The following is a 23,388-nucleotide window of genomic DNA, read 5'->3' as shown; positions in this document are numbered from 1 at the left end:
TGACAGAGGGTGAGCCTATTGAAGCCATTGCCAAGTTTGACTACGTCGGGCGCTCTTCTCGAGAGTTGTCTTTCAAGAAGGGCGCCTCCCTGCTGCTGTATCAACGGGCATCTGAAGACTGGTGGGAGGGGAGGCACAATGGGATTGATGGCCTGGTGCCACACCAGTACATTGTAGTCCAAGACATGTGAGTGTCCTACAAATATAGAGCAATAAATATCTTCTGTATTGAGCACAAACAAAAGATGTGCATCATGCACAGTGAATACTGACTAGTCAGTTTACCTCTAGCTAACCTCAAACTGTAGGCAGTTGTAAAGGAATAATCAGATGTTCATAATATATGTTATGTACTTTCTTCCCAAGAGATGGATGGGAACATTCATACATCCATTTTCTTAACTGCTTATCCAGTTCAGGGGTGTGGGGGTTGGGCTAGAGCTTATCTGAGCTGAGGCTGGACAGGAAGATTTATACTGTTTCCTATCTGTTCAGTAAATATGATGCCAGCATCTTTTGAACTAAACCTAAGATGAGGGAAAACATTTACTCGTTCCACAGCTGACAGAGTCCTCAAACCTTGAAAAATGCTCTAACAGAAGGTGTTTATAAAGAACCACTGAAAGTAATACATTCATTTATAGATTGAATGTATATAAAAATGTAATTTTTATATATTTTTAATTATACAATTAAAATGGAATTCTTTAGTTGGAAGATGAACGAGTAGTTTCTGACCTCTCCTCGCTTAATTATTATACCAAAGGCTGCTTAACTAGTGCCGGATCCACTTAGAGTCTGAGAGCTAAAGTCCTTAGCAAAATATCCCTGTGGGTTAAACAACACACTTGTCCTTGTTGACTTTGCTCCACAAAAAGGCTGCTAGGCCGTCAGGTTACTATAGGGTCGCGCACAGGGGACCTTCAGGCTCATTTGTCTTGTCCTCCACTGTCATCCCTGCTCAGCTGTGGAGCTTTCTGCATCTCCAGGGTCCTTAACCAAGCCTTCTGTCACCGTCTCGTGCTCTCAGCACTAACAAGCATGCACTCTGCCATAGCGACTGTTGGTGCCTAATGGACTGAAGTCACTGTCTCGTTAGGACTGGAACAGAATCACTCCAATCACTTAGTAGCTGGCTGGCAAAACAGTCATTTGGAATGCCTTCACGCTCTTTCTGTTTTCCTCCTTCCCCTGCTGCTGTTGTCCCGTCAAAGGACCCCTATCAATAATTCACTAGGAGGGAGCACTGCTGATGGGGTGTCATCTTAGTTAATGAAAGAGCACAGAAATTTACAGCTGTACACGTTGTTCCCAAGGAAGTAACGTCCTGGTCTCTACTTAAAGTGAGCAGGCAGAGGAAAGTAAGAGCGCACAAGATTGCAATCTTCACTCGTCCTGTAAAAAAATAACATATACAGGGAGATGTTTCCTAAAGTACTTTGGCACAAGATGTCACCTGTCAACGTTTGACTGTGAAAATTCGTTTGTAATTTTTGTTGGTAGCTGCCTCTGCTTTGGAGAAGTGCTCGTCTGTGCTGTGACCCTGTGCGTTCATGTGGATTTGCTAAATAAGTGACTGTGTTTGATGATGCCATCAGAGGCAACAGTGCAGCTCAGTAGGTCTGATTACTGCCACCTGACAGGCACCAACTGTACCGAGTATCCAGTGACACAGCTCACTGAAACTCATGCAGCTGGTTTGTGTGTGAGTGTTTGTGCGTGTCGCCGACACAGCGCATCACCAGAATGCTGAGAGGTTCGGGACTATGACTCATCTGACTCCGTAGACCTTGTGGGGTTGGGGTGGGGGTGTCACATGCTGACTCTCAGGAAACGGATGGAAAATACTGATACTGAAGAACTGAACAAATATAAAAGATTGACTGATTTGCTGATTTGTCCCTTTTTTTTTTCTACTGTGGGTTTGTCTATCACTTCTTGCTCTTTTCATGTCTCAATGTCACACTGTCTCTGTGTCCCAGAGATGACAACTTCTCAGACACTCTGAGTCAGAAGGCTGACAGCGAGGCCAGCAGTGGCCATGCTGGGGAGGATAAATGTTCAGGAAAAGACATCGGTTCACCCAATGACACCAGGATCTCTGAAGCCTTCATCACCAGGTGGGTATACTGCTGTAAAACAGTGCTAGCTGTTGATGCTTTTTTGTTTGTTTGGTTTTTTTACACAATTTCTGTCAAATACCTTAATTAGGGACCACAGAGATTTTGCAGTTCTGAATATCAAAAAAAAACCTTTAAAATTTTTAATTTGGATCATAGACGCTCTTCCCACGTTTTTAAAGAGTGATGTCAAAATTTGTTTTACATCCAAATCCAGCCCACTTTGGTCTTATGTGGGACGCAAAATTAACAGTTATTTCAAGAGAAAGGAATCTGTCAGCACAACTCTTTTAGGGCTGCCACGATTAGTCGACTAGTCACGATTACGTCGACTATCAGAATCGTCGACGACTGATTTAATAGTCGACGCGTCGTTTGAAGCTTTGTAAGATCACAAAAGATGCAGGAATAAGTAGCAGGATTTAAGAGTGTAATAACGGACTGAAACAGAAGATGGCAGCACTGCATGTACAAGGAACCAGCTGCCGTTAAACCCCGAAGAAGAAGAAGAAGCTGTGTCCCAGAATTCATAGCGCGGCCCAGCTCAGTTGTCAACAATGGCGGCAGCTAGTTAGTTTTAATATTACTCTTATTATTCTTTCTGGGTCACAAAATAAACGTTTAACATATTTTCAGGCGAGAATGTAGCTGTGTAAACCTCAAATATCTGCTCAGTTTATCAAGACACCACATATTTTCAAAAGCGCTCCGACGTTTTCGGAGACGTCTGTTACCCGCTAGCTCGATAGCTAGCCGGGGGCAAGGCTCGTTAGAGCCGTGAGAACACCGGACTCCCAGCAAATCGTTTTGAAACCCACCACTGTCTTTCGCTACTCAGGTTAAACATGATATATAAGTCACTTAGATAACTTAAAAATGTTATTGTTTGGCTTTTTTTAGTATTTTATTTGTTCCTGAGTAAATCGGTTTGGCTGAGATTAAAGTTATAGTTTTTACACAGCTGAATAAACGTCAAGCAGACAGCTGATTATCAGAAGTGTGAGATGCTGGAGAATATACTCCGGTGTCCTGTTATATTTTAGATAGCAAGGAGTTTATTAAACTTCACCGAAACAATCTGCAAATTTCATTAAAATTTTTAATAAACTATCATCTTGTCTTTATTTTTAGTTAGCACATACTTTAAACGCTTAAAGCTGTAAGCTAATGATAGTTATATAAGAGCAGATGCTGCTGGTGCAATAAGCTGTAGTTTTATGTCCAATGGATGATGATCTGATGACTAATGGCAAAAATAATCGGTGACTAGTCGACTATCAAAATAATCGTTTGTGGCAGCCCTAGACTCTATGGGCTTAAAGTCTTTGTTGTGGCATTAATAGCCATGGGGCAGGTTTTTATCAGTAGGAAAAGCTGTAAAACTTATGAAAATTAAATTAAAAAGTCCAAAATTCTTTTTCTCCTTCACATTTTCCAAAGTAATCCAGCGGGCCAGATTGGAGTCTTTGCTGGGCCAATTCTGGGCCCAGGCCTTATGTTTGACACCCTTGTTTCACTGTAATTAGTTTACTGCAAATTTGACTTTTACCCTGTTAAATCACTGCAAATTATTCATAATGTTTCCATTTTACGTAAAACAGGGCAGTTGGAGACCATTAGTTTTACGGCAGCAGTAACAGTAACTCCTGAGTGTGCTGCCTTCCTCTGACATTGTGTTTCCTAAACTCAGCTCTTTGTCTAATTGCAAGCATCAGCCACATTGTTTTGTCCCAAGTTACCAGACAGTTCCCGTCAGAAAGTATGAGTATTAAACAACTATTTCAGTCATGCACATGGAGGATTGGCGCACGCACACGCACACACACACACACACACACACTGTGTAGACACACAAATCCAATCACACCTCAGTCTTTTTGGCAGTCTCTCTGCTGGTTAGTGCCAGTATTTTGTCTCCTGCTTCTCTTTTCATTGGTGGAGGATAAGCGACCTTGAAATATCTCTTACTGGGTTTTGGCCAAACACATGCTATTTTATTCAGAGCCATACTCACTCCCTCTACTTCACTGTTGAAATGTTGATGATTCATGCTAGAGGCAATATTTACACCACTGCAGGTATTGGTATGCAGCTGAACATATCTGAATGAATCATCCTTTTAACATCAGCCTTAATAAGCGTCCTCAAAGTCCTTAAACTAGAATCTGTCACACTCTTCCTGTCATTGGCTCCCAGGTGATCCCCACCTCTCTCCTCTTTCTTCTACCCTCCACCCTCCCCCTGCTCACTATCTACTTTTCCATTCAAACAGCAAGTTTTGAATCATTTATACCACTGGATATTTTTTTCTTTGGATATTTTCCCCTCTTGGTGGTCTCAGTCAATAACACGCTCACCAGACAGACTTCTATGGTAATCACAGTAAGCATTAGTAAACAAGACAGCTGTGTTAGAGCCTCTTTTAGTGGAGAAGAAGCATGTTGATGTGACCAGAACAATTCCTTCACTCGGCCTGTTTTTCTGTGTTAATGAAGAGGGGCACGTACAGCGTCTTGTGATTTCTGTTACATTATTAGTCGAAGCCATAATAAGCAAAGGGTGAGCTGTCAATGCGGTGACAGCTTGCAGAGTAAGTTGCGGTGCCTGTTGTAGTACATGCTGTCCCAGAGGAAGATTAAGGACATACATGCTGACTGCTCCACCTGCAGTTTATAAGCAGGTGCTGCAGTTGTTTTGCTATTCAAGAAATGTCAGTGCAGTCAAGGGAAAAAAAAATGTTGTTTCCTCACCAGACACCGTGTCTGCACCACTCCACCACTGGATCTCTATTATTTAGTGTGTGAGCTTTCAACAGCAGCCATTGGTGCAGTCATATGTTTTTATTATGCGCATGAATTTATAAATTTACATTCAGATGTGTGTGGGTTTCAGAGTGTTACATAATCAAAGGTCTGTTTGGATTTACCTGATACTCTGGCATTGCAGGTAGAGCTCACATTATATTCACCAAAATATTCACCACCTTCTCGTCCATCCTCATTACTGCTTTTTGTTTATCACAGTAATAAAACTGCCTGGAAATGTTAATGATAATGTCTGAGAGCTCGTTCATAGGGCTGATGTAAACTCTCTACTTGAAGCCGTTTGTTTCGGAGAAACAACCGAGGAAGAGTTATTACTGAAGATGATTAACTCTAATAACTGACCTGACCTGAATTAGAATCCAGATGCTGTATTACTAATTGAATCTTTTAAGTTGTCACTATTTCCATAAATGTAACACCAACTCAAAAAGCAAGTGATAATAAAATTAGACACTGCGCTGCTTGACTGTAAGTGATGAGCTGCTTTGATTAATCGTTACAGCCCTCGACTCTGCATAAGTATGACAACCACAACAGAGCTGAACCTGTTGGAGCAATACAAAGGAGGATGCGCTCCTTTACTGGTCTTTTATGGAGTAACACAAATGCTTCAGTGAAACTGATGTTGGCGTGGAGCAGTCTGTTAATGTAAAGGGATTTATGTGTGATAGAAGTGCATTCATACTCAGCTCCGTCTCCGTGTTTTAACTGTGATAAGGCAGCTTCAGCGTCCCCTGGAGGAGTCTGTTTTGATCCTCTGATGAACAACAGATCCATTCTACCTGCTCTCCAGAATAACCTTAACCGATGCTTGACATCAAGGATTCCCTCAAAAAGCTAATATGCCCCATCTAATTCTGTTTTTAGAAGCTTTAAACTACTAATAAATCACAGCTAATGTGATGAAGTAGTGGTGAGGAAAACTGCTTTTTTTTTTAATGCTTGCCTATTGTTTCCTCTTTCCTGCACTTATATTGCAGCAGACACAGGAAAAGATCAGATCCACCGTCTCGACGGCCACCTGCCCGTCCCAGTGATGTCCACTGCATGGTGCATACCTCCCAGCAGAGTCATAGTGGACATGGCGGGACTCCAGAGATGGGTTCACCAGTTCTAGGCCACTTCAGCCCACGGGACATGCTGCGAAGTCGCAATCACGTTGCCATAGACAGCCCTGAGCGACGGCGCCGCGCTGGCCACAGCAGTCTGACGAATATCAGTCGTCACGAGTCCCTGAAGAAGATGGAGAGCCCACCGATTCGACGTTCCACGTCCTCGGGCCAGTACACAGGCTTTACCGATGCCCATCACCACCACCACCACCACCACCACGGCGGCAAGCCCCTGGATCCGGAGACCATCGCACAGGTCAGCGCGGGACGAGCGGCGACCCGACCGCAGCTCCCTCCACCATCAAAGCCCTGCCCTGCCCTGTAAAAACATAGTCAGTCCCAGTCTTCTGCTTCCTCTGGCTGCAACCTAGTCCCTGTGCTAAAGAAACGCAAAAGACTAGCTTCACAGGCAGACGGCAGGGATCACAGTATACTCCTACACACAATATTCCTATAAATTCTGAATTTTTTGGAAAATGCCAAATATTCCAAAGTCTTGAATTTTGTCATCATTCTAATATGGCTTCTGTCATATAAGATTATATAATAGTGGAGCCATAGTCTTTTATAGGCTGTCGTTTAGAAAGCAGAGGGTTACAGAGAGCACCTTAAACTGTGCTGGGCTGTCGGTCTGCCTACTGGGAGCATGCTAAGATGAACATGTCATCTCTGCATCTCATTTGCAATCCAGAGCCATTAACATGGTGAGGGAGAAGAGCCAGTATTAAGTAATATTGTCTACTAACTTTGCATGTATACTGCATGCTTGGTGTTTTCTTAAAAAATCTCTCCTTGTGGTCTTCTTTTATATTGTGTCTGTGTTCTCCATGTTTTTGCATGTTTCTGGTCTTTTTCACTCTTAATTTCTCCATCCAATCTTGCCTTCTTGTTTTTTCTCTCTTTTTTTCATCTTAACCCTCCTGCTCGTGTCTTGCCTATGTCATTATCATCCTCTCTCACGCACATTTTCTCCTCTCCTGCAGGACATAGAGGAAACTATGAACACTGCTCTGAATGAGCTGCGAGAGCTGGAGCGGCAGAGCTCAGCCAAGCACGCCCCCGACGTGGTGTTGGACACCCTGGAGCAGCGGCAGACCTCCGGCAGCAGCGGCGGAGGTCCGACGCCGGCCAGCTCCAGCGAGTCCCTCAGCCCCATCCACGCCGTCATGCTGCGGTCAACTGCCAACACTGAGCCGCCCACCCGCCGCAGCACCAGCTCCTCCAATGATTCTGTGAGCACGTTCAAGCCCGTGGTAGCACCACGCATGGGGGTGCAGCTCAAACCCCCCGCTTTGAGGCCCAAGCCCATGGTCTTACCAAAATCAAATCAGGCCCCTCAGCCTCCTGCTAATTCTTCTCAGGACCCTCTGGATAAGTCCTGCACCATGTAACCTCCAGGGCAGGAATCGGAGAATGTAAATCAAAAGCTCTCAATCTAGTTCCCAAGAGACTGTGAAACCAGTGTTTACAGTTCTCAGAGAGAGTACAAGTAATATCTAAGAGTGTGTAAAATACTTGGCCCTGGATTGGAGACATTTCTTTTTGATGGTTTGAATCTGAAAACAAGAATTTAAAAAGGATTAGATCTGAGTTATTGATGTAGGAGTTGTAGTGAAGACAGATTTGTCTGTTGTCTCAGATTTGTGTTAATATGTTTAGGTAATATTAATATTAAATAACAGATATCTTTAAAAAAAAGATTTTAAAAACAACAAATCACAAAGGCTTCCGGAAAGTTTTAGAAAATGTACACATTAGTTTAGTTTACAGATGATAATGAACTGTAACTCTGAACAACATGTGGTGCATGCAGTTCTTGAACCTGTGGTGAGAGCTGTCGTGACCACAGATTAGATTTTTCTTTCCCTTTTATCTAGAATGGCCTTCGGAGGTGTTGCGAACCAGTACATAGATCATACATCAGATGTTCATTAATAGAAAAGGTGCTGTGACTTGCTGGGCAGAAAGAGTTTTAAGGAGCCAAAAGAGCCCTTTACAGATTATTTATTAACGGTACTCTGTTAATAAATGAGTAGTACTGACACCAGTATGCTTTTTTCCACTCGCATGTAAACTGCAGCTTTCTTCAGCAAAGCATGCCGTCTGTTGTGTTTCGTTAAGTACAAAGATCACCTCTGTGCTGGCTTCACTCAGATTTATTTAAGCATATTGCCTGGAATGACAGATGATGATTGGATAAAACCACTATTGCTTTATGACTTTTACGTCTGAACATTTTGATGCGTTCATAAATTCCTGCAACGTTACCTTAGGTTGTGGGAAGAAATGCGCCTGATATGTGTTTGCTTTTGCATCTGTGTAACCTTTAGGGAGAAAATGATGATGAAAAATATGTTGTTACACTGCGTGGACTACATGCCATAGCTTCCTTTTATGCCTTGTTTGGCTTTATTTACCCAAAGACATGAGTTTATAAGTCAAAGCACGGATACTGATCCTTCATGTTTAGACTCAAGGTGGCGCCCTGTGGTTGTGCTGCCAGTAGCCATGGACCTGATGACTGTTAGTTGTAAAAGCCTCCTAATACGTTCCCCCTGCTTCCTGTGCTTCTCTTTGCGAAGGTGTTTGAAAACAGCAGCTTCCTTTGAGTCCTCTAGACTGTTTTATATTTGGGAAAGAATGTCAATAATGTTTGCATACTGCTCTCAGACTGACATTGAAGCTCTTTTCGCGCATTTACCGATTTGTGTGGATGATACTTAGAAGTGCATGGAAAGAAATGGGCTACGTGGGTCAGTCAGCTCCTATATAATGATTTCAAAATGCAATAGCCTCATAAAATTGTATGTGCCAGACTTCCAGTTTTGTGGCTGCACCCCTGTATGTCTCCATTTGTTTTTGTTTTTTTAACCTCTGTGCTGTAGAAATAACAGAGCCGGGTGCATGTCATTGGAGTGTTTGGCTAGCATAGTTACATATAGAAAAGAGTTTGGTAGTTAGGTTGCAGTGCATAAGCAATGCTCTCTAACAGCAGGTTTACACTATCTTTGACTTGACAAATATTATATGTATAAATAATTAAAGGTTAATTAATTTCTGAATTACTAACTTTCATTATTTTTGTAATCTTCTTTTTGTTATATTTGTTGTGTTTCTGGGTAGAAATCACTTAGAAGATATGATGTGGAATAAATATCCAGAGATACAGGTGTCCCACCTATAGTGTGAAGCCAGTTGTGTATATAAAAAATGTGTTTTTGTCACTATGTAACATCAGCAACAGTAGGACTCAAGTTATGCCGTCTGTAGGCTTTAAGCTACTCTGTGGTGTTATGTACATCTGTATTCTGTGAAAGTGCCTTTGGAAATGTTTTAGAGGAACTTCAGACACTCTGCCCGGTCGCATATTAGATGCCGTGTTTTTGAGAAAATGCAGTGCAGGATGATGAAGTGTATAAGAAATTATGCCATTTTCCAAACAGTTATATGGCAGAATTGATCATAAATAAACAGCTTACTCAATGTGACATTGCACTTTTATGTATATAACTGTATATATGGCATGTAATATCATAACGTTTAGAGTTCATTCAAGGATTTCTTTCTAATAAAGGAAATAGTTTGTTGACCTTGTGTGTGTTTTTGTTTTTGTTTGTTTTATTGAGGAACTTTGACTGCAATTTATTAAATAGATTGACTACACTTGTGTAGATGAAGTTTTAGTGCCCCTAAAAGACGTTTGAGCCAGAACAGTAAAATTACCAGTTTTGCAAAGAATAACATACACTGGTTTTGTCAAGAATAATAAAAAATTGTGAAAGCTTTCATTAAATTAGAAAACAGACTCATTGCCTTCACTGTATGGGGACAAGGACCAGCTTAGTGTCATGTTTCCCACAGAGCCTCTTTCTCAGCCAGTGTGTCTATTCTTTGTTCTGTTTGGATAGCAGAAAAGTACAGTTTCAAGATTGTAGTCATTCAGATTTGCAACAGTCAAAAAGAGTAGATGATTGGTAAATAGATCGATGCTTACAAAGCACTTTTCTACTTTAATTGCACACTCAAAATGCATTTTTACTATAAGCCTCATTCACCCAATCTCGCATACATTCATAAAAGTGCTTTTTTCTAAACCTACGCACACTGTCTAACATTCACACTCTGTTAGATGCATTGGGACAACAGCATCTTGCAAAAGGTTACTTCAATGTGCAGAGTACAAGAGCCAGGGATCAAACCTCTAATCTTGCAGCTAGTAAACGACCTGCACTACCTTCTGAGCAATAGATGGTCTGAATAAGATGAGAGTACAGAAACTTGTGAGAGCACAACAAAAGGCAGAAAGGCCACACAAACTAAGTAGTTAGCACATTTCCTCACAGCAAAGTCCCGAGTCCTTGTTGTGAACACCGGTCAGAGCAGGGCCCTGATGTGTGGAGTTGCCTTTGTTTATTCCAGAAGTTCCTGTTTCTTCCTGCCGTGACATGATCAGTTCATTCTCCTGTCACTGTGCCTTTTAACACAGCTGCAGATGGTCCTCGGCACCACACTGCATTACAGAACGAGTTTCCCTTTTGTGTCAATAACGGCTGTCAATCTTAAATGAATGAGTCACATTTGCATAAATAAAGAAAGGAAATTTTTAATGTCAATCATAATTTTGAATAAGTAACTCTCAGGGACACAGATATGATGAGGATGAAAGCCATTGTTTTTATATTTAACAAAAAGCATTAAAAGATTGCAAACAATAATAAACAAAGCAGACGCAGAACGATTGATGGAAAGTTTTCTTGTTGTCATCAAATCAGTCATTTGGGAAACTTCTTTTTTCTACATGTTATGTGCTGCTATGTGTGGGAGTTTTATTGGGATTTGGTGTTCCCCGGAGCTAGTTCCAACCTGTTTGTTCCACACTTTAGTGTGGGTCTTGAAGGCCATCTAGTTAAAACAGAGATTGTGTTGTTTTTAATACTATAGCACAACAGTTTTATTGTTATTGAGGAGAGACTAAATAAAAATAACATTTTACCTCAGCAATCCCAACCTTTCTCTCCCAAGTGTGAATGCTCTGCTTAAGCTTCTTGTATTTGTCTTTGACATGCATGTACTCAGTGATATCAGGAGCCTGATAATCTCTGAGCTGCCGTCTGAGTTTGTGGTTAAGGGCTTCAGCCGCTGAATGCTCCTGAGGAGAGAAAGATCAGGTATTAAAATTGGGGGTTTTAGATTCTTGAAGCTTTACTAATTTCGACAAACCTTCTCAGCATGCTCTAACTCCTCCTCTATTTTTGCCAGCATCTGCCTCACTTTGGCGATGTCATTGCTCAGCTCTGCCGACATCAATGTCACACTCTGCAGCTTTTCCTGCTCACACAGATATGACAGATAAGCTGAAAGTTATACTGGAAATAACGCCAAGAACACCATCTGACAAATTTCCAGCGAGTTACCTTGTGTGAGCTGAGAACACGCTGAACCTTCAAACTGTTGATCTGAAGTTCATCCAGGTTTTTGTCGGGTCTTGGCTCGTCATACTCCTGAAAAAATTCCTAGATGCAATACACAGAACTTTGCATTTACACACTAGCAAAATGAGCAAGTATATAAATGGTTACAAACATGTAAGACACTGACAAACTTTGGCAGCAGAAAGCAGACTGTACATTGATTTTCTGTCCTCTCGTGTAACAGTCTAACCTACAACCTACACAATCTCTTGACAGCAACACATTTGCTTTCATTCTCTACCTCATACTCAGCTTTCCCCATCTCTTTTTTCTGCTGCAGCTGTTGCAGGAGCTTCTTCTCGTGGAGCTTTAGTGCCTGATTCTTTACATTTAAGGTCTCCAGCTGGGTGACCTGTACATACGTTTGAACAGAACAAATGAGGTGAAAGGGAGGTTATAAACAGGACTGAAGAAAGCGGATAACTAACAAGGGTGAAAAAAAGTTCTTTACGCTGCTTGCTTCAATCTTTAGAAGCTAACCCATCTTAATAATCTTAGTAATTTTATTGACTTTATATAAAATACTTGGGTAAAATTAATAATATGACTTTAAAAGGGTAAAAAGTCTCTGGCCTTTGGAAATGTGCATACCTCTAACCTGGAACAATCTATTCAAAAACTGCTGTGCACATGTTGATGTCACTGTTTTGTTAAAAAGACAAGTTTTGTTACCTTTAACTTGTCTTCAATGTACTGGAGCACCTTTTCTGGCTCTTTCATTTCTAGCGTGTTGTCCTTCGTAGGTTTGACCAGTCTACGCTCAAAATTGTTCTTCGCCTTCCTGACATCAGCCAGACGTAATTCTGCTTCCTTCATAGAGGCCTGAAAAGACGAGTATGTTTCATGAATAAATGTACCTGAGGTCAGTGTTTCTATATATTGTGTTTTATTTTTTGCGTGTGTGTGTTGTAACCTTGTAGTTGTCCTTGTTTTTTTCAGATTTCAGTTTGAGTTTCTCCCGGTCCTGTTGTGTTTCTCTTACTTCTCTCTGTGCTACGCACAGTTTTTGTTTTAAAGTGAGCGGCTGAAAACGGTCCGATATGTTGGACCTGGACTTTCGCCTCCATCCAACGCCCTGAAGGCACAAAAACTCAAAATAGTATCCTATCATGTTTTGTTCAAGAAAGAGAATGCAAATGTTTTCAGTCAAACATTTATTGGCTGGAAAGAGTTGATGCAATAAGATCTGCTTTATTTTGGCCTGTCTCAAACAGTAAATAAATTGACATTACCTAAAACTATAAAAACATTACACTGCAGCTGGGACAGCCATAAAAAGGACTTTGTCCTTCACTGTCTATCTAATTCACAAGTTCTGACAAATAAAGTGTGCTGTGTGTAGATATGTGTTGAGTGTGAAGCATTAATCTGCAGTCTTTACTTTTAGGAAGAGACCTATAATGGCAAGTAAGGATTTGCATTCAAGGTTATTTAATAAACCTTTATGGTACTTACCCCAGCCCCCAGCTTCAAGCTTCGTGTTGCCCCGGCACCTTCTCCCCCAGCCTGGGATAGCAGGTCTTGTGGATCCAGGCGGCAAATGAAGCTTTCAAACATGTCATTCTCTGCCAGGAGGGCTGCATTGGAATGCCTCGGGGAAGAATGAATAAGAAAAGCAGGCAAAATAAATACATTTTTTAAAAAATCACTTAAAAATGCTCGGAGAAGTAACCGCTTACTTTAAGAAAAATTAATTAGAAAAAAAACATTATGTAGAGGGTGGAACAGCTCACCCTAAACCTTTCTAGCTAATGGTTAATAGACGAAAAGTTGTATTTTAGTAACATTTAACTGAAATTACAGACCATTAGCAGAGCATTAGCAAGTAACTTTGGTGGGTTATACGGAATAAGTTAAATAAAGTCAGTTGTAGGGTTACAGCCGATAGGACGGAGTTATTTTTAGTTTAATAAATATGAACTGTCATTACTTTAGTTCTTCGATCCGTTTGTAAATGAGTTCCTTCTGTTCTTGCGTGACCTCGCCATTTTCCTCGATCAAGGAAAGGTCGTCCTCCATGGTTGCTAAGGTACACTGAACCTCTGGTTTCTATGGCCTAGTGTTGCATTCACGCACTTCTGGAAACGTTTTACTCAGTAAGTTTTGCAATGAGAGAAATGGATGTAATTGTGAAGGCTTTAGGACCCAGGGGACCCAAGAGAGCAGACTTTTTTTCTAAAAAAAAAGTCGCTAAAAAAGACGTGAAAGCTCGTATCGCTTTTACTCTCAACAAGCAGCGGGTGCTGTAACGCAGTCAGTTCTTCTTTTACTCTTATGCTGTTTTGTGGATCACAAGGTTTAAAACTACTTATAAACACACACGAAGTAACTCCACCAGAGTGCCTATTTCGGGTTACTTTTGCCGGTCCAAGCCCGGGTAAAGGAGCAGGGTTGGAATTGTGACATTAAAAAAAAAACAATAATTGCTAAAAGAAATTTAATTTGTAGTTCTAAATAAACTCTAAATGCATTTAGGACGTTTTTTACTCACTTTATGTCTCTTCCACGATGTTATTTCTCTCTCCAACAACATAGGTTACAATTAGATTAGCATGACCAATTATGCAAATTAGGCGATGACGTCATTTAGCGACTTTTAGGACAGCCAATAGCGATTTTCCTTACTGAGGAGTTGGCAACACGGGCAGCAGGTGCTCTTCTTCTGTCATTTGCACTGACGAGGGCTGTGAACAATGGTTGTATGAGTAGGTGAAGAGCCTGAGAAGTTTTAATTGTCTTCTACACAAACGGTTGTTTTAAACCTCTACAGCAGAGGTTCGAGTAGAGATTTTAGAAGACAAGCCAGGTGTGCTGCAAACACAGTTGTCTGCTGGAGGACAGGCTGCACATGTGAATTTGTCACTGTTTTTTCCTCCTTCTCCTTTTTGTTGCGTTTTTGGTTTTAGTAGGGTCACCTTTTAAAACTGTTTTTTATGCCGGGTTTGTTTTTATTTCTACTGGGCTGGTGCAATATTAGTCGGGCAATGTGCAATCCCTGAGCTAGGCTCTTACCTTAGGGGAATTAGGTCTTTTAGAGGTGCTCCGTGTGGATTTGCAGTGAATACGTTTTATTAAGAGTGATTTTAGTGCCACCGATTATTGCCTGAACTAAAACACTTAGTGCATGTGTTAAGATATTCATTGTGTGTACTCATGTTGTACAGTGTTTAACTGCATTATGGTTACTGTGGTTTAACAGAGACAGTATTTTAGTTGCCACCACAAGGAGGCACTGTTTCATTGTAAGAGCACGGATGCTGCGTCATCACGCCCCTAAGAAAAAAAAGTATACCACAACGAAAATGGCACCCATGAGAAAAGTTTTGCCGCGTGTTGATGAGGAATAAAGTTCCCAAAATATTAAGGACATTTTTGCCTCCGTCATTTTCCTTCGAGTTGATCGCTGTCGATGCTGCAATACTCAACAGCATGCGATAAGTGTTCTGTTGGGCTCGTATTTATTTGGGGTGGATTTGTTTCTTTTAAAGCAACGAGAATCTGGGACCCCCGAGGGAGAGCAAGCCCGCAGGTGATAGTTGCATTGCTGGCAGGTTGCACCAATAAGACTATCTTGTGGTCGTTAGTGACCTTTCCCATTTTGATGTTTTAGGCCTTTTGCAAACCCTTTGTGTTCTTTTAAAATAAATTTTAACATATCTGACTGATATTGACCCTCTTGTCCCGTTTATTCTGGGCTCGTTCCTGTAAGAGCTTTGGGCCTGAAAGTTTGCACAAGTAGTATAGAGGTCGTTAGCGGTTACTCGGTGGCTTTTACTCGCTACATAGAGTTTAAAAAATGCTCTCGCCTTCTTGAGGATATATATTTTTTGTTTGTGTAACAGAGCACTAATGTGTTGAATAAAATGTCAAAGAAATGTATAATTTATTTATTCCATGAGTTAAACATACATTTCCCCATTCATTCCCAGACAGGACTTACAAAACATTTTACTACTGGGGTCTCCAACTCCAGTCCTCGAGAGCTACCGTCCTGCAGCTTTTACATGCATCCTCACTCCAACACAGTTGAATCAAATGGTTGAATTACCTCTACCATCAAATCTGGCAAAGGCCTGATGACAAGCCATTCATTTGATTGAGGTGTGTCGGAACAAGGATGAGTCTAAAAGCTGAAGGACGATAGCTCTCGAGGACTGGAGTTGGACACCCCCGTTCTACTAATATCCCAGCTGCACATAAGACCATCAAACCAAAGGTGCGAATCAATGACTCTACAGCAGGGGTGTCGAACTCCAGGCCTCGACGGCCAGTGTCCTGCAGATTTTAGGTGTGTCCTTGATCAGACACAGCTGATTTACATGGCTAAATGACCTCCTCAACATGTCTTGAAGTTCTCCAGAGGCCTGGTAATGAACTAATCAACCTAACCCTGACCCGGGGTGATACCTAAAACCTGCAGGACACCGCCCCTCGAGGCCTGGAGTCTGACACCCCTGCAGTCACTGGTGCTAACAAATAACACTGCAAACCGTTACACCCAGTTTTAGAGACACTGCAATTTACCTGTGGCCATGCACTGCAAACAATTCGGGTCTCACCGCTATGCATGACCTGCAACCTGGGTTTGTAAAGGGAAGTGGCACAATCAAATTAAACGAAAAAACAAGAAGAGAGGTTAGTCCGCCTTTACAAGACTCACTCTCAGTCATTCATAACAGCCTTTGCAGCTGGACGGGCTAGCCAAAACCAAATTACAAATCAACCAAAAGAATAAAAAAGGACAGCAGAGGTGCAGTCGATCTACAACTTGATTGATTAAAACTTGTGGTCACACGACCAATCTTCTTCTTCTGTATAGGTTTATTGGCGGTTGGCAAACAGCAAAATGGTGCATTACCGCCACCAACTAGTGTGGAGTGTGGACCGAAATGACAATAAATAAATAAATAAATAAATAAAAATATAATATAATAAAATATTCAAATTCTCCCGAACAAATGAGTCTGCCTAAAAAACCAAAATACAGCCTGATAACTTTCACTTATAAAGCTCACGCGAAATAAATCAAACAAGTCCAACTTCACTCGTCCAGCTTTTTGATCAGTTGTCTCCTTTCCATATCATACTTCTGACAATGCAATAAAACATGTTCTATTGTTTCCTGTTCCCTACTGCAGTCACACTCCCCTGTACAGTGTTTACCTATTAAAAATAATGTGCTATTTAAGCCAGTGTGTCCAAATCTCAGTCGAGATATAATCGTCTCCTCTCTCCTGTTTCGTCCTGTACTTCTCATTTCCCCCGCTTTCCTTTGGATGTTGTACAGCCATCGCCCTTTCCTCTCCTCCTCCCATTGCTTTTGCCACCTTTCCTTCATTTTGTGTCGTATTCTGCTCTTGAGCTCCGTCCTACTCACACCAATAACCATATCTACCATCGGTCTCCTTGTTGCGACTTTTGCTGTCCTATCTGCCAGAGTGAGTTAATTGTGTCTGGAGCTTCCCACAAAAGGCGCTCACCTCACCTCACACACCCACTACCTTGTCAAAGTTCCTGCCAGGTGACACTTGTTACATTTCTTTTTTACGATTGATTTAGATTTAATGCAACCACATGAAAGTCCACTACTACTAATTTAAGATAAAATTCACTTTATTTTCAGATTTTATATGCCACGCAATCTCGCCCTCGTGACAATATCTATTTATTTTTGTATTTTTAAAAAACCTTGTAGCGATAACTTTCCTTCTGGGCAGGGCGACCATTACACAAACCTTCCTATGTTTAAGTTTCAGTTTCATTTCCCAGTAACCGAACGTAGCCGGAGATTTCGGTCAGAGCCATAACTGGGCTGCTTTGGAATTCTTAGCTAAAGGAACAAATGTCATTGCAGAATGACATCGACTCTGTCTAAATTCATCATCAAGACCTTGTGCGACAACCAGGGGTGTTTGGAATTCGGGAAATTAGAAGATCAGCTCGCACAGAAATTCACGGTTGCGGATTCGGTCCTACGCGCTGTGCTCTTTGACGATGGTAAAATAGCCATTAAAGAAAGAAGAAAGACGGGAAGTAAAATAATCAGCCCGGATAGTCTGGTAGTGGCTAAAACCAATCTGCGGCTCTGTCAGAAAAAAGCTGGAGAGTGTCCGCAGTGCGATGGCTTACACCTGTGCAAGTATTTTGTTTGCGGAGAGTGCACGTTCGGGTAAGTGACGTATTTATTTATTTATTTTTGTAGAAAGCTTTCCTATAATAACAAAGACTCTGTGATAGTTATCACCGCCATAAATGAGCAAAAAGGTGCTCAATCATTCACGATGAGGTTTTTCAACAAGCTACGCAGAGCGCAAAAGGGCTTTGCGTGGGTTTAAACTTTAAAGCCCAGCAAATAATCGCAGATTCAGGTTTGTTTTCCTGCTATTAGTCATCGCCTATGGTTGCAACGTATCGTCATCTTATTGGTGCTTCATAGTGATCTCATTCCCACAGCAATTAATCTTCAGTCTGAACACAGGTGTAAATAAAAACCCCACAGGGAAAAGTGCTTTTAATACTCAGTGTAAATAGTGAATGATGATGGAATAAGCACCATGACCTTATAAGAACTGTTGTTTTGACTTTACATAAAATCCGAGCTGAATTTCATGAGACATTGTGGACATCATCGTAATCAAAATGGTTAAATGTGACTTTTTATCTTGGCCTGATGGAGACTGCGCTCCCCCGCATTCATTATGAATTTTACGAATTTGGGTCACTCCATTTTTTCCTAATGTTTGCACGATTGTAGTGCAACATTTTGACCAGAAGATGGCAGCAATTTAACAGTTCAATTACAGGACTTTGATCATTTTTTCCCAAATGCAAAACACCCATAATGTAAATAAATGGTAAATGGTAAATGGCCTGTATTTATATAGCGCTTTACTAGTCCCTAAGGACCCCAAAGCGCTTTACATATCCAGTCACCCACCCATTCACACACACATTCACACACTGGTGATGGCAAGCTACATTGTAGCCACAGCCACCCTGGGGCGCACTGACAGAGGCGAGGCTGCCGGACACTGGCGCCACCGGGCCCTCTGACCACCACCAGTAGGCAACGGGTGAAGTGTCTTGCCCAAGGACACAACGACCAAATAAATAAATGATGGAGAGCCTACTGCTCACGCTGAAGGTCATGCCTTCATCTGGATACGACGTTTTTAGTGGCAGAAACGTTAAACTCATCCAAGTGACTTCTTTAGTCTCAGCTGAATGCAGATGTCCCCTACCTTATAAACAGGCCATTTGCATAATGACTTGAACTAGCACCACCGCATACATCTTTAAATGAGGTTTTTGACTATGTAAATTTATAGATACGTTGGCTCAGACACTAAACTCAAAAGCAATAATATTGAAAAATATTATAAGTAAAACAGAATATTTTAATTGGATGGCATGTTGTCATTTACAGAGGGAAGTGTAAGAATCCACACAGTGTGGCATTTCCATACAATGCAGAGCTTTTGAAGAAGTACAATCTTCATGATTTCACAGAGAAACAGCTGTTCCAGCTGTTACTGCAGAATGATCCTTATCTGCTTCCTGAGGTATGTTTTAGCGGTTTGCACTTGGAGGCAATTGTGGAGATTGTCTTGTTCTTCTGTTGAAAATATGTGAACTTCATCCTCCTTTATGATTCCTTTTTAGATATGCTCACATTACAACAAGGGCAACGGTCAGCACGGCTCATGTAAATTCACCACCTCGTGCACAAAGCTCCATGTCTGCCAGCATTTTTTCCAGGGTGACTGCAAATTTGGCTCTTCGTGCAAAAGACAGCATGGCCTCAATGGACATGCGATGAAGCTCTTCCGAGGATTCAGTCGTGAGAATATTGAAAACCTTCACAAGATCTACAGAAATAAATGTATCATCATGGGTCAACAGGAGAGGCAGGGTACTGGTGTCACTGGTAAAGCAGATTTTATAAAAACATGTCTTGCACAGATTTTTGTCAATCAGCAAGACCAGTAATCTACACAACATAAATGTGTCTCTTCTGTAGTGCTAACAGAGGTAAGAACCTCAACTAAGCAGCCTCAGCAGTCTTCCCAGCAGTCTTCCCACAGCAATCCTGGATCCCCAACCAGTTCTGTTTGTCCATCTAAGCCACCGAGCAATGCTGACATGAATGAAATCTGCCTTTATTTCATTCGCAGACATTGCGGGTTCAAAGGTAATGATCATGATGGTGGAAGCTGCCTTTCATATCTACAATACAGTAACATCTCAACACGTATAGCTCTATGTCCATATGTGCACTGCCTAATAAATGAATGCTGGTGTGTGTTTTTCATAGACAAGTGTGCACGTGTCCATTGGCACCTGCCCTACAGATGGCAGGTTTTAGACACTGATGGTGTAACCTGGAAGGACTTGCCCACTATGGAGGAAATTGAAAAGGCATACTGTGACCCAGCAAAAGAGACGAGCTGCATGGATCAACCTTCGTCCGGCTTAGGGCTTTTCAGATTTCTGTCTCTTCAAAGGTACATGAAGAAACAGAACACACAGATGTACTGTTTGTGGTGCATCTGCAGTAAAAGATTAAAAGATTAAATGCATATTACTGTTATTCACATGAGCTCAGGTCTATAGATTTCCATTAATTTTGATGGAATTTACATCCCTCTTAGCTCTTCATCCCCTGTTGAGAAGTCGGTGGACTTCAGGACCATGAGATATGGAAATTCTCCAGTTCGTCGCCTGTCCACTGCCTCCTCTGTCTCAAAGCCCCCTCACTTCATTCTCACTACACAGTGGGTCTGGTACTGGAAGGACGATGGTGGGAAATGGTTGGAATATGGAAAGGTGACTTATTGTGATTCTTTCAATGAGTATGAAGATCTTGCCACCCTTGACAGAACTTTTCTAAGGGAACAGATATATTACAGTTAGATATGCCAAGTAATTTAATCACTGGCATGTTTGGAATCTAAACTTTGGTGGATTGCTTGTGTTCTCTTTAGGGTGATGAGGAATCATCAGTGACTTCTGAAACCCTGGAGAATGTATACCTTGAAGACAGAGATACAGAGATTCCGTTCAGTGCTGGCAAACAGCAATATATTCTCCATTTCAAAGATGCGACAGGAGACCAGGCGATGTATCAGCAGAATATAAAATTCAAAACCAAGCGAGATGTCAGGAGGAGGCCTCGCTTTGTGTCTGCTCATGACGTGGAGGACAAGCTGAAGAGGTATTTTGACTTCCACTTGTGCACATTGATTCAGGCTATTCAAATATTTCTAGTCTTGGTTGGTTGCTGTCTTAAGTGAGTTTACCAACAAAATGAATACTGCATGTCTTCTCTGCAGTACGTCATCAAAGAGCTCCAGCTCCTCCACAGCTGAAAGCGTACCTTCGCACTGGGACAAAAATGCCATACCTGAGTTTGGATACAAGGTATCTTTCTTCTATTAAAAAAACAAAAACCCAACCTTGTGCTCAGTGTTACTAAACACTAAACCCATATTTCTACTTTTATTGTTAACTTGTATATTTGCACTTTATTCTTGTCTTTCAGCTAATACATCTCTCCCAATCTGCACCAGATTACAATCTGATTGAGTCTTTATTTAGAAGCACAATGCCGGTGAAAAAAATTAACAGCATCCAAAGGATCCAGAACCCATCTCTGTGGAGAGTCTTCCAGTGGTAAATTACTGACAGAGATTTTTGGCTTTTTTAAAGAAATGATTTGAACTTTTGGAGGAACCAGGTGATAAAATAGTGAATCTACTCTACACAGTGTAGTTTACATTAGCAGCAACACAACAGAACTTGTTACTGTTAAAAAGTAGGGAAAAAAAGGAAACTGTTTTGCAGGTGTTGGACTAAGTTCTGGCCTGGCACAGGAAATAGCTGAATCTTCACTAGCTATCTGATGGGGTTATTAGTTTTCTTTCCCCCTCATATCAAGTCTTTATGCTAAATTCAGCAGCTGGATGCAGACAGAAAGGTTTTACACACAAATCTCTGCAAGAAGGATGTTTCCACTTAAATGGCATACACTGTGTTCAGGCAGAAAGAGCAGATGAAGGGGAGGAACGGAGGAGACCCCTCAATGATGTATTTGTTCCACGGGACTGACGAGTCTCTGATAGAGGCCATCTGTGAGCAAAACTTTGACTGGAGGATGTGTGGGGTCCATGGCACAGCCTATGGCAAAGGTACAGCAAAGCAATCTTTGCATCACTTTTTGTAGTATAATGGACACATTGTAGCTAAAATTTGATACTGGAAAGCCATAAAAGGAATGCATCTTCCTCAAAACGAACACCAGAAAACTCTTGAGTACTAAATCACTAGCATTTTTTTCTTTGAACTATATTAACAATAACACTTTTTTTTATTTTAGGGAGCTACTTTGCCAAAGATGCATCTTACTCTGACAGATACGCCAGTGTCAGAGCAACTCCAAACAAGATTATGTTTGTTGCCCTGGTCCTGGTAGGGGACTACACCAAGGGGAGAAGCACGTACGTTCGCCCGCCGCTAAAATCAAACGGAAGAACGTTCTACGATAGTTGCGTTGACTCTGAGAACAAACCCAGCATTTACGTTGTCTTTGAAAAGCAGCAGATTTACCCAGAATACATTATCAACTACTCATAAGTCGCAGTTTGCCTTTCCTTTTTCAGACTAGTGAAACTCTGTGGATGGATGTTCTTTAGTTTCGTGGTGTATTTGAAAGTTTAGAATTTTGCAAATGTAGAAAAATGATTAAAATAATTTAATAGTTAACAAAGATAATGACAAAATTTAAAAAAATGCAATTAATGAACACTCCACAGGCTATCATTTTACATTTTGATTATTCAGAGCTCATATGTATAAACAGCCTTTAATTTCAAATGTAGCTTCTTATTCCTGTGACATGCTCAGTGACTTCTCATGTCTGTTTTAAATACAGTGTCATGTAAGTTTTTTTCAATTCTGTAACCAAAAGAGACAAAATTCAGCCAGTTTCTGAAAGAAGAGAAGACCAGGTTTATAAATACTTGGTGTGCCTCAGAAGCACAAAGCACTCACAAAGTACTGTCGTCTGACCACAGAGAGAAAAATCAGCTCTGCTATATTTAACATGTGCGCTTCACATTACCGCAACTCCTCAACTATTTTGGGCTTAAGAAAATTCAAATTGTTCCTAAAAGATGACAATTTAGTAATTTTACAGCAATTATAAAAAAAAAAAAAGCCCAGGCTGCCTGCATGATACTTTCTTATTGCAGTCCAATAAGTCGCAATCATCGGCCTTGTGAAATTGTGGTGATTTCTCCAAATCTTTTAATCATAATGTGTCAGAAGTTGAGAGTGAGAAAGGTTACTATAGAACTACCAAACTATTTGATTATAGTATGCAGTATTTTCAGTATTATAATATTATCTTGAGAAGGGACTTCGAGTTGAACTTGAAATCACTGTAATGGTTTTTCTTGAAATGTATCAGAAAATCCTTATTTTGCACTTGAAACTGTACGCATTTCCTTTTCCCTCACAAAATCTCTGCTTTCATGCTTGAAGTATATCCTTAGGCAGAAACGCTTAGCAAAGTACATCAGTGCAAGCCTTAGCAAGGACAACAGATGATCTGGTGTCAAGATACAGAACAAAATTGGATTGTTTGTTTTGTTGCAAAATAAACACATTGCAAAACTGAAAAAAGGAGTAATGTTACCACTTTGTTTATATATTTGCATCAACAACAAGCTGCATTTCACCCATTTCATATGTAAATCAATTAAACAGATTGTTTTGTTTCCTAGAAAGATTTGAATGAATCATCAATAAAACACTTTTAGATCATTTATATTGAGGCCTAATAACATTTCAGCACTGCAGT

General features: G+C 41.0%; 3 protein-coding genes across 7 annotated transcripts in view; 2 read left to right on the top strand and 1 right to left on the bottom strand.

Annotated features, from left to right (window-relative positions):
• Positions 1-9,646, top strand: part of srgap1a (SLIT-ROBO Rho GTPase activating protein 1a) — an 80,582-nt gene extending 70,936 nt beyond the window's left edge. For 2 of the 5 annotated variants that reach the window (XM_085411693.1, XM_085411695.1), the window contains exons 19-22: positions 7-187; positions 1,983-2,120; positions 5,929-6,313; positions 7,041-9,646. In XM_085411693.1, the coding sequence (XP_085267819.1) occupies positions 7-187; positions 1,983-2,120; positions 5,929-6,313; positions 7,041-7,448 (1,112 nt within the window). In that variant the 3' untranslated portion in view covers positions 7,449-9,646. Of the gene's footprint in view, positions 1-6; positions 188-1,982; positions 2,121-5,925; positions 6,390-7,040 lie in introns of all 5 variants that reach the window. The other 3 variants (XM_085411694.1, XM_085411692.1, XM_085411696.1) reach the window with 2 other exon arrangements.
• A 994-nt stretch (positions 9,647-10,640) lies between these two features.
• On the bottom strand, positions 10,641-13,613 carry cfap263 (cilia and flagella associated protein 263). The gene is made up of 9 exons (XM_085411690.1): positions 13,459-13,613; positions 12,984-13,119; positions 12,442-12,603; positions 12,201-12,350; positions 11,770-11,880; positions 11,472-11,570; positions 11,278-11,385; positions 11,051-11,206; positions 10,641-10,959 (listed from the first exon to the last, which is right to left on the bottom strand). The coding sequence occupies exons 1-9, from the start codon at positions 13,545-13,547 to the stop codon at positions 10,852-10,854; spliced, it is 1,119 nt and encodes a 372-aa protein (XP_085267816.1). The 5' UTR covers positions 13,548-13,613; the 3' UTR covers positions 10,641-10,851.
• A 3,686-nt stretch (positions 13,614-17,299) lies between these two features.
• Positions 17,300-22,188, top strand: parp12a (poly (ADP-ribose) polymerase family, member 12a). The gene is made up of 11 exons (XM_085411684.1): positions 17,300-17,697; positions 18,955-19,090; positions 19,191-19,455; positions 19,549-19,719; positions 19,843-20,032; positions 20,180-20,354; positions 20,513-20,742; positions 20,861-20,948; positions 21,070-21,200; positions 21,567-21,715; positions 21,904-22,188. Exons 1-11 carry the CDS (start codon positions 17,384-17,386, stop codon positions 22,158-22,160), a joined length of 2,106 nt encoding a protein of 701 aa, XP_085267810.1. The 5' UTR covers positions 17,300-17,383; the 3' UTR covers positions 22,161-22,188.
• The last annotated feature ends 1,200 nt before the right edge of the window (positions 22,189-23,388 follow it).

Source organism: Rhamphochromis longiceps, linkage group LG7 (assembly GCF_057381845.1).
Source record: "Rhamphochromis longiceps isolate RC_006_pf linkage group LG7, R_longiceps_female_GT1.1, whole genome shotgun sequence".
NCBI classification, from domain to species: Eukaryota; Metazoa; Chordata; class Actinopteri; order Cichliformes; family Cichlidae; genus Rhamphochromis; species Rhamphochromis longiceps.
This window is presented reverse-complemented; position numbering and strand designations above follow the sequence as displayed.

Coding starts and splice junctions, on each gene's coding strand:
- cfap263 (XM_085411690.1), bottom strand. CDS start 13,547: ATGGAGGACGACCTTTCCTTGATCGAGGAAAATGGCGAGGTCACGCAA. Junction 13,120..13,458: donor AAACGGATCGAAGAACTAAA/GTAATGACAGTT, acceptor TTCTTCCCCGAG/GCATTCCAATGCAGCCCTCC. Junction 10,960..11,050: donor GAAAGGTTGGGATTGCTGAG/GTAAAATGTTAT, acceptor TGTTTTAACTAG/ATGGCCTTCAAGACCCACAC.
- parp12a (XM_085411684.1), top strand. CDS start 17,384: ATGACATCGACTCTGTCTAAATTCATCATCAAGACCTTGTGCGACAAC. Junction 20,033..20,179: donor AGATTTCTGTCTCTTCAAAG/GTACATGAAGAA, acceptor CATCCCTCTTAG/CTCTTCATCCCCTGTTGAGA. Junction 21,201..21,566: donor CTGTGGAGAGTCTTCCAGTG/GTAAATTACTGA, acceptor CACTGTGTTCAG/GCAGAAAGAGCAGATGAAGG.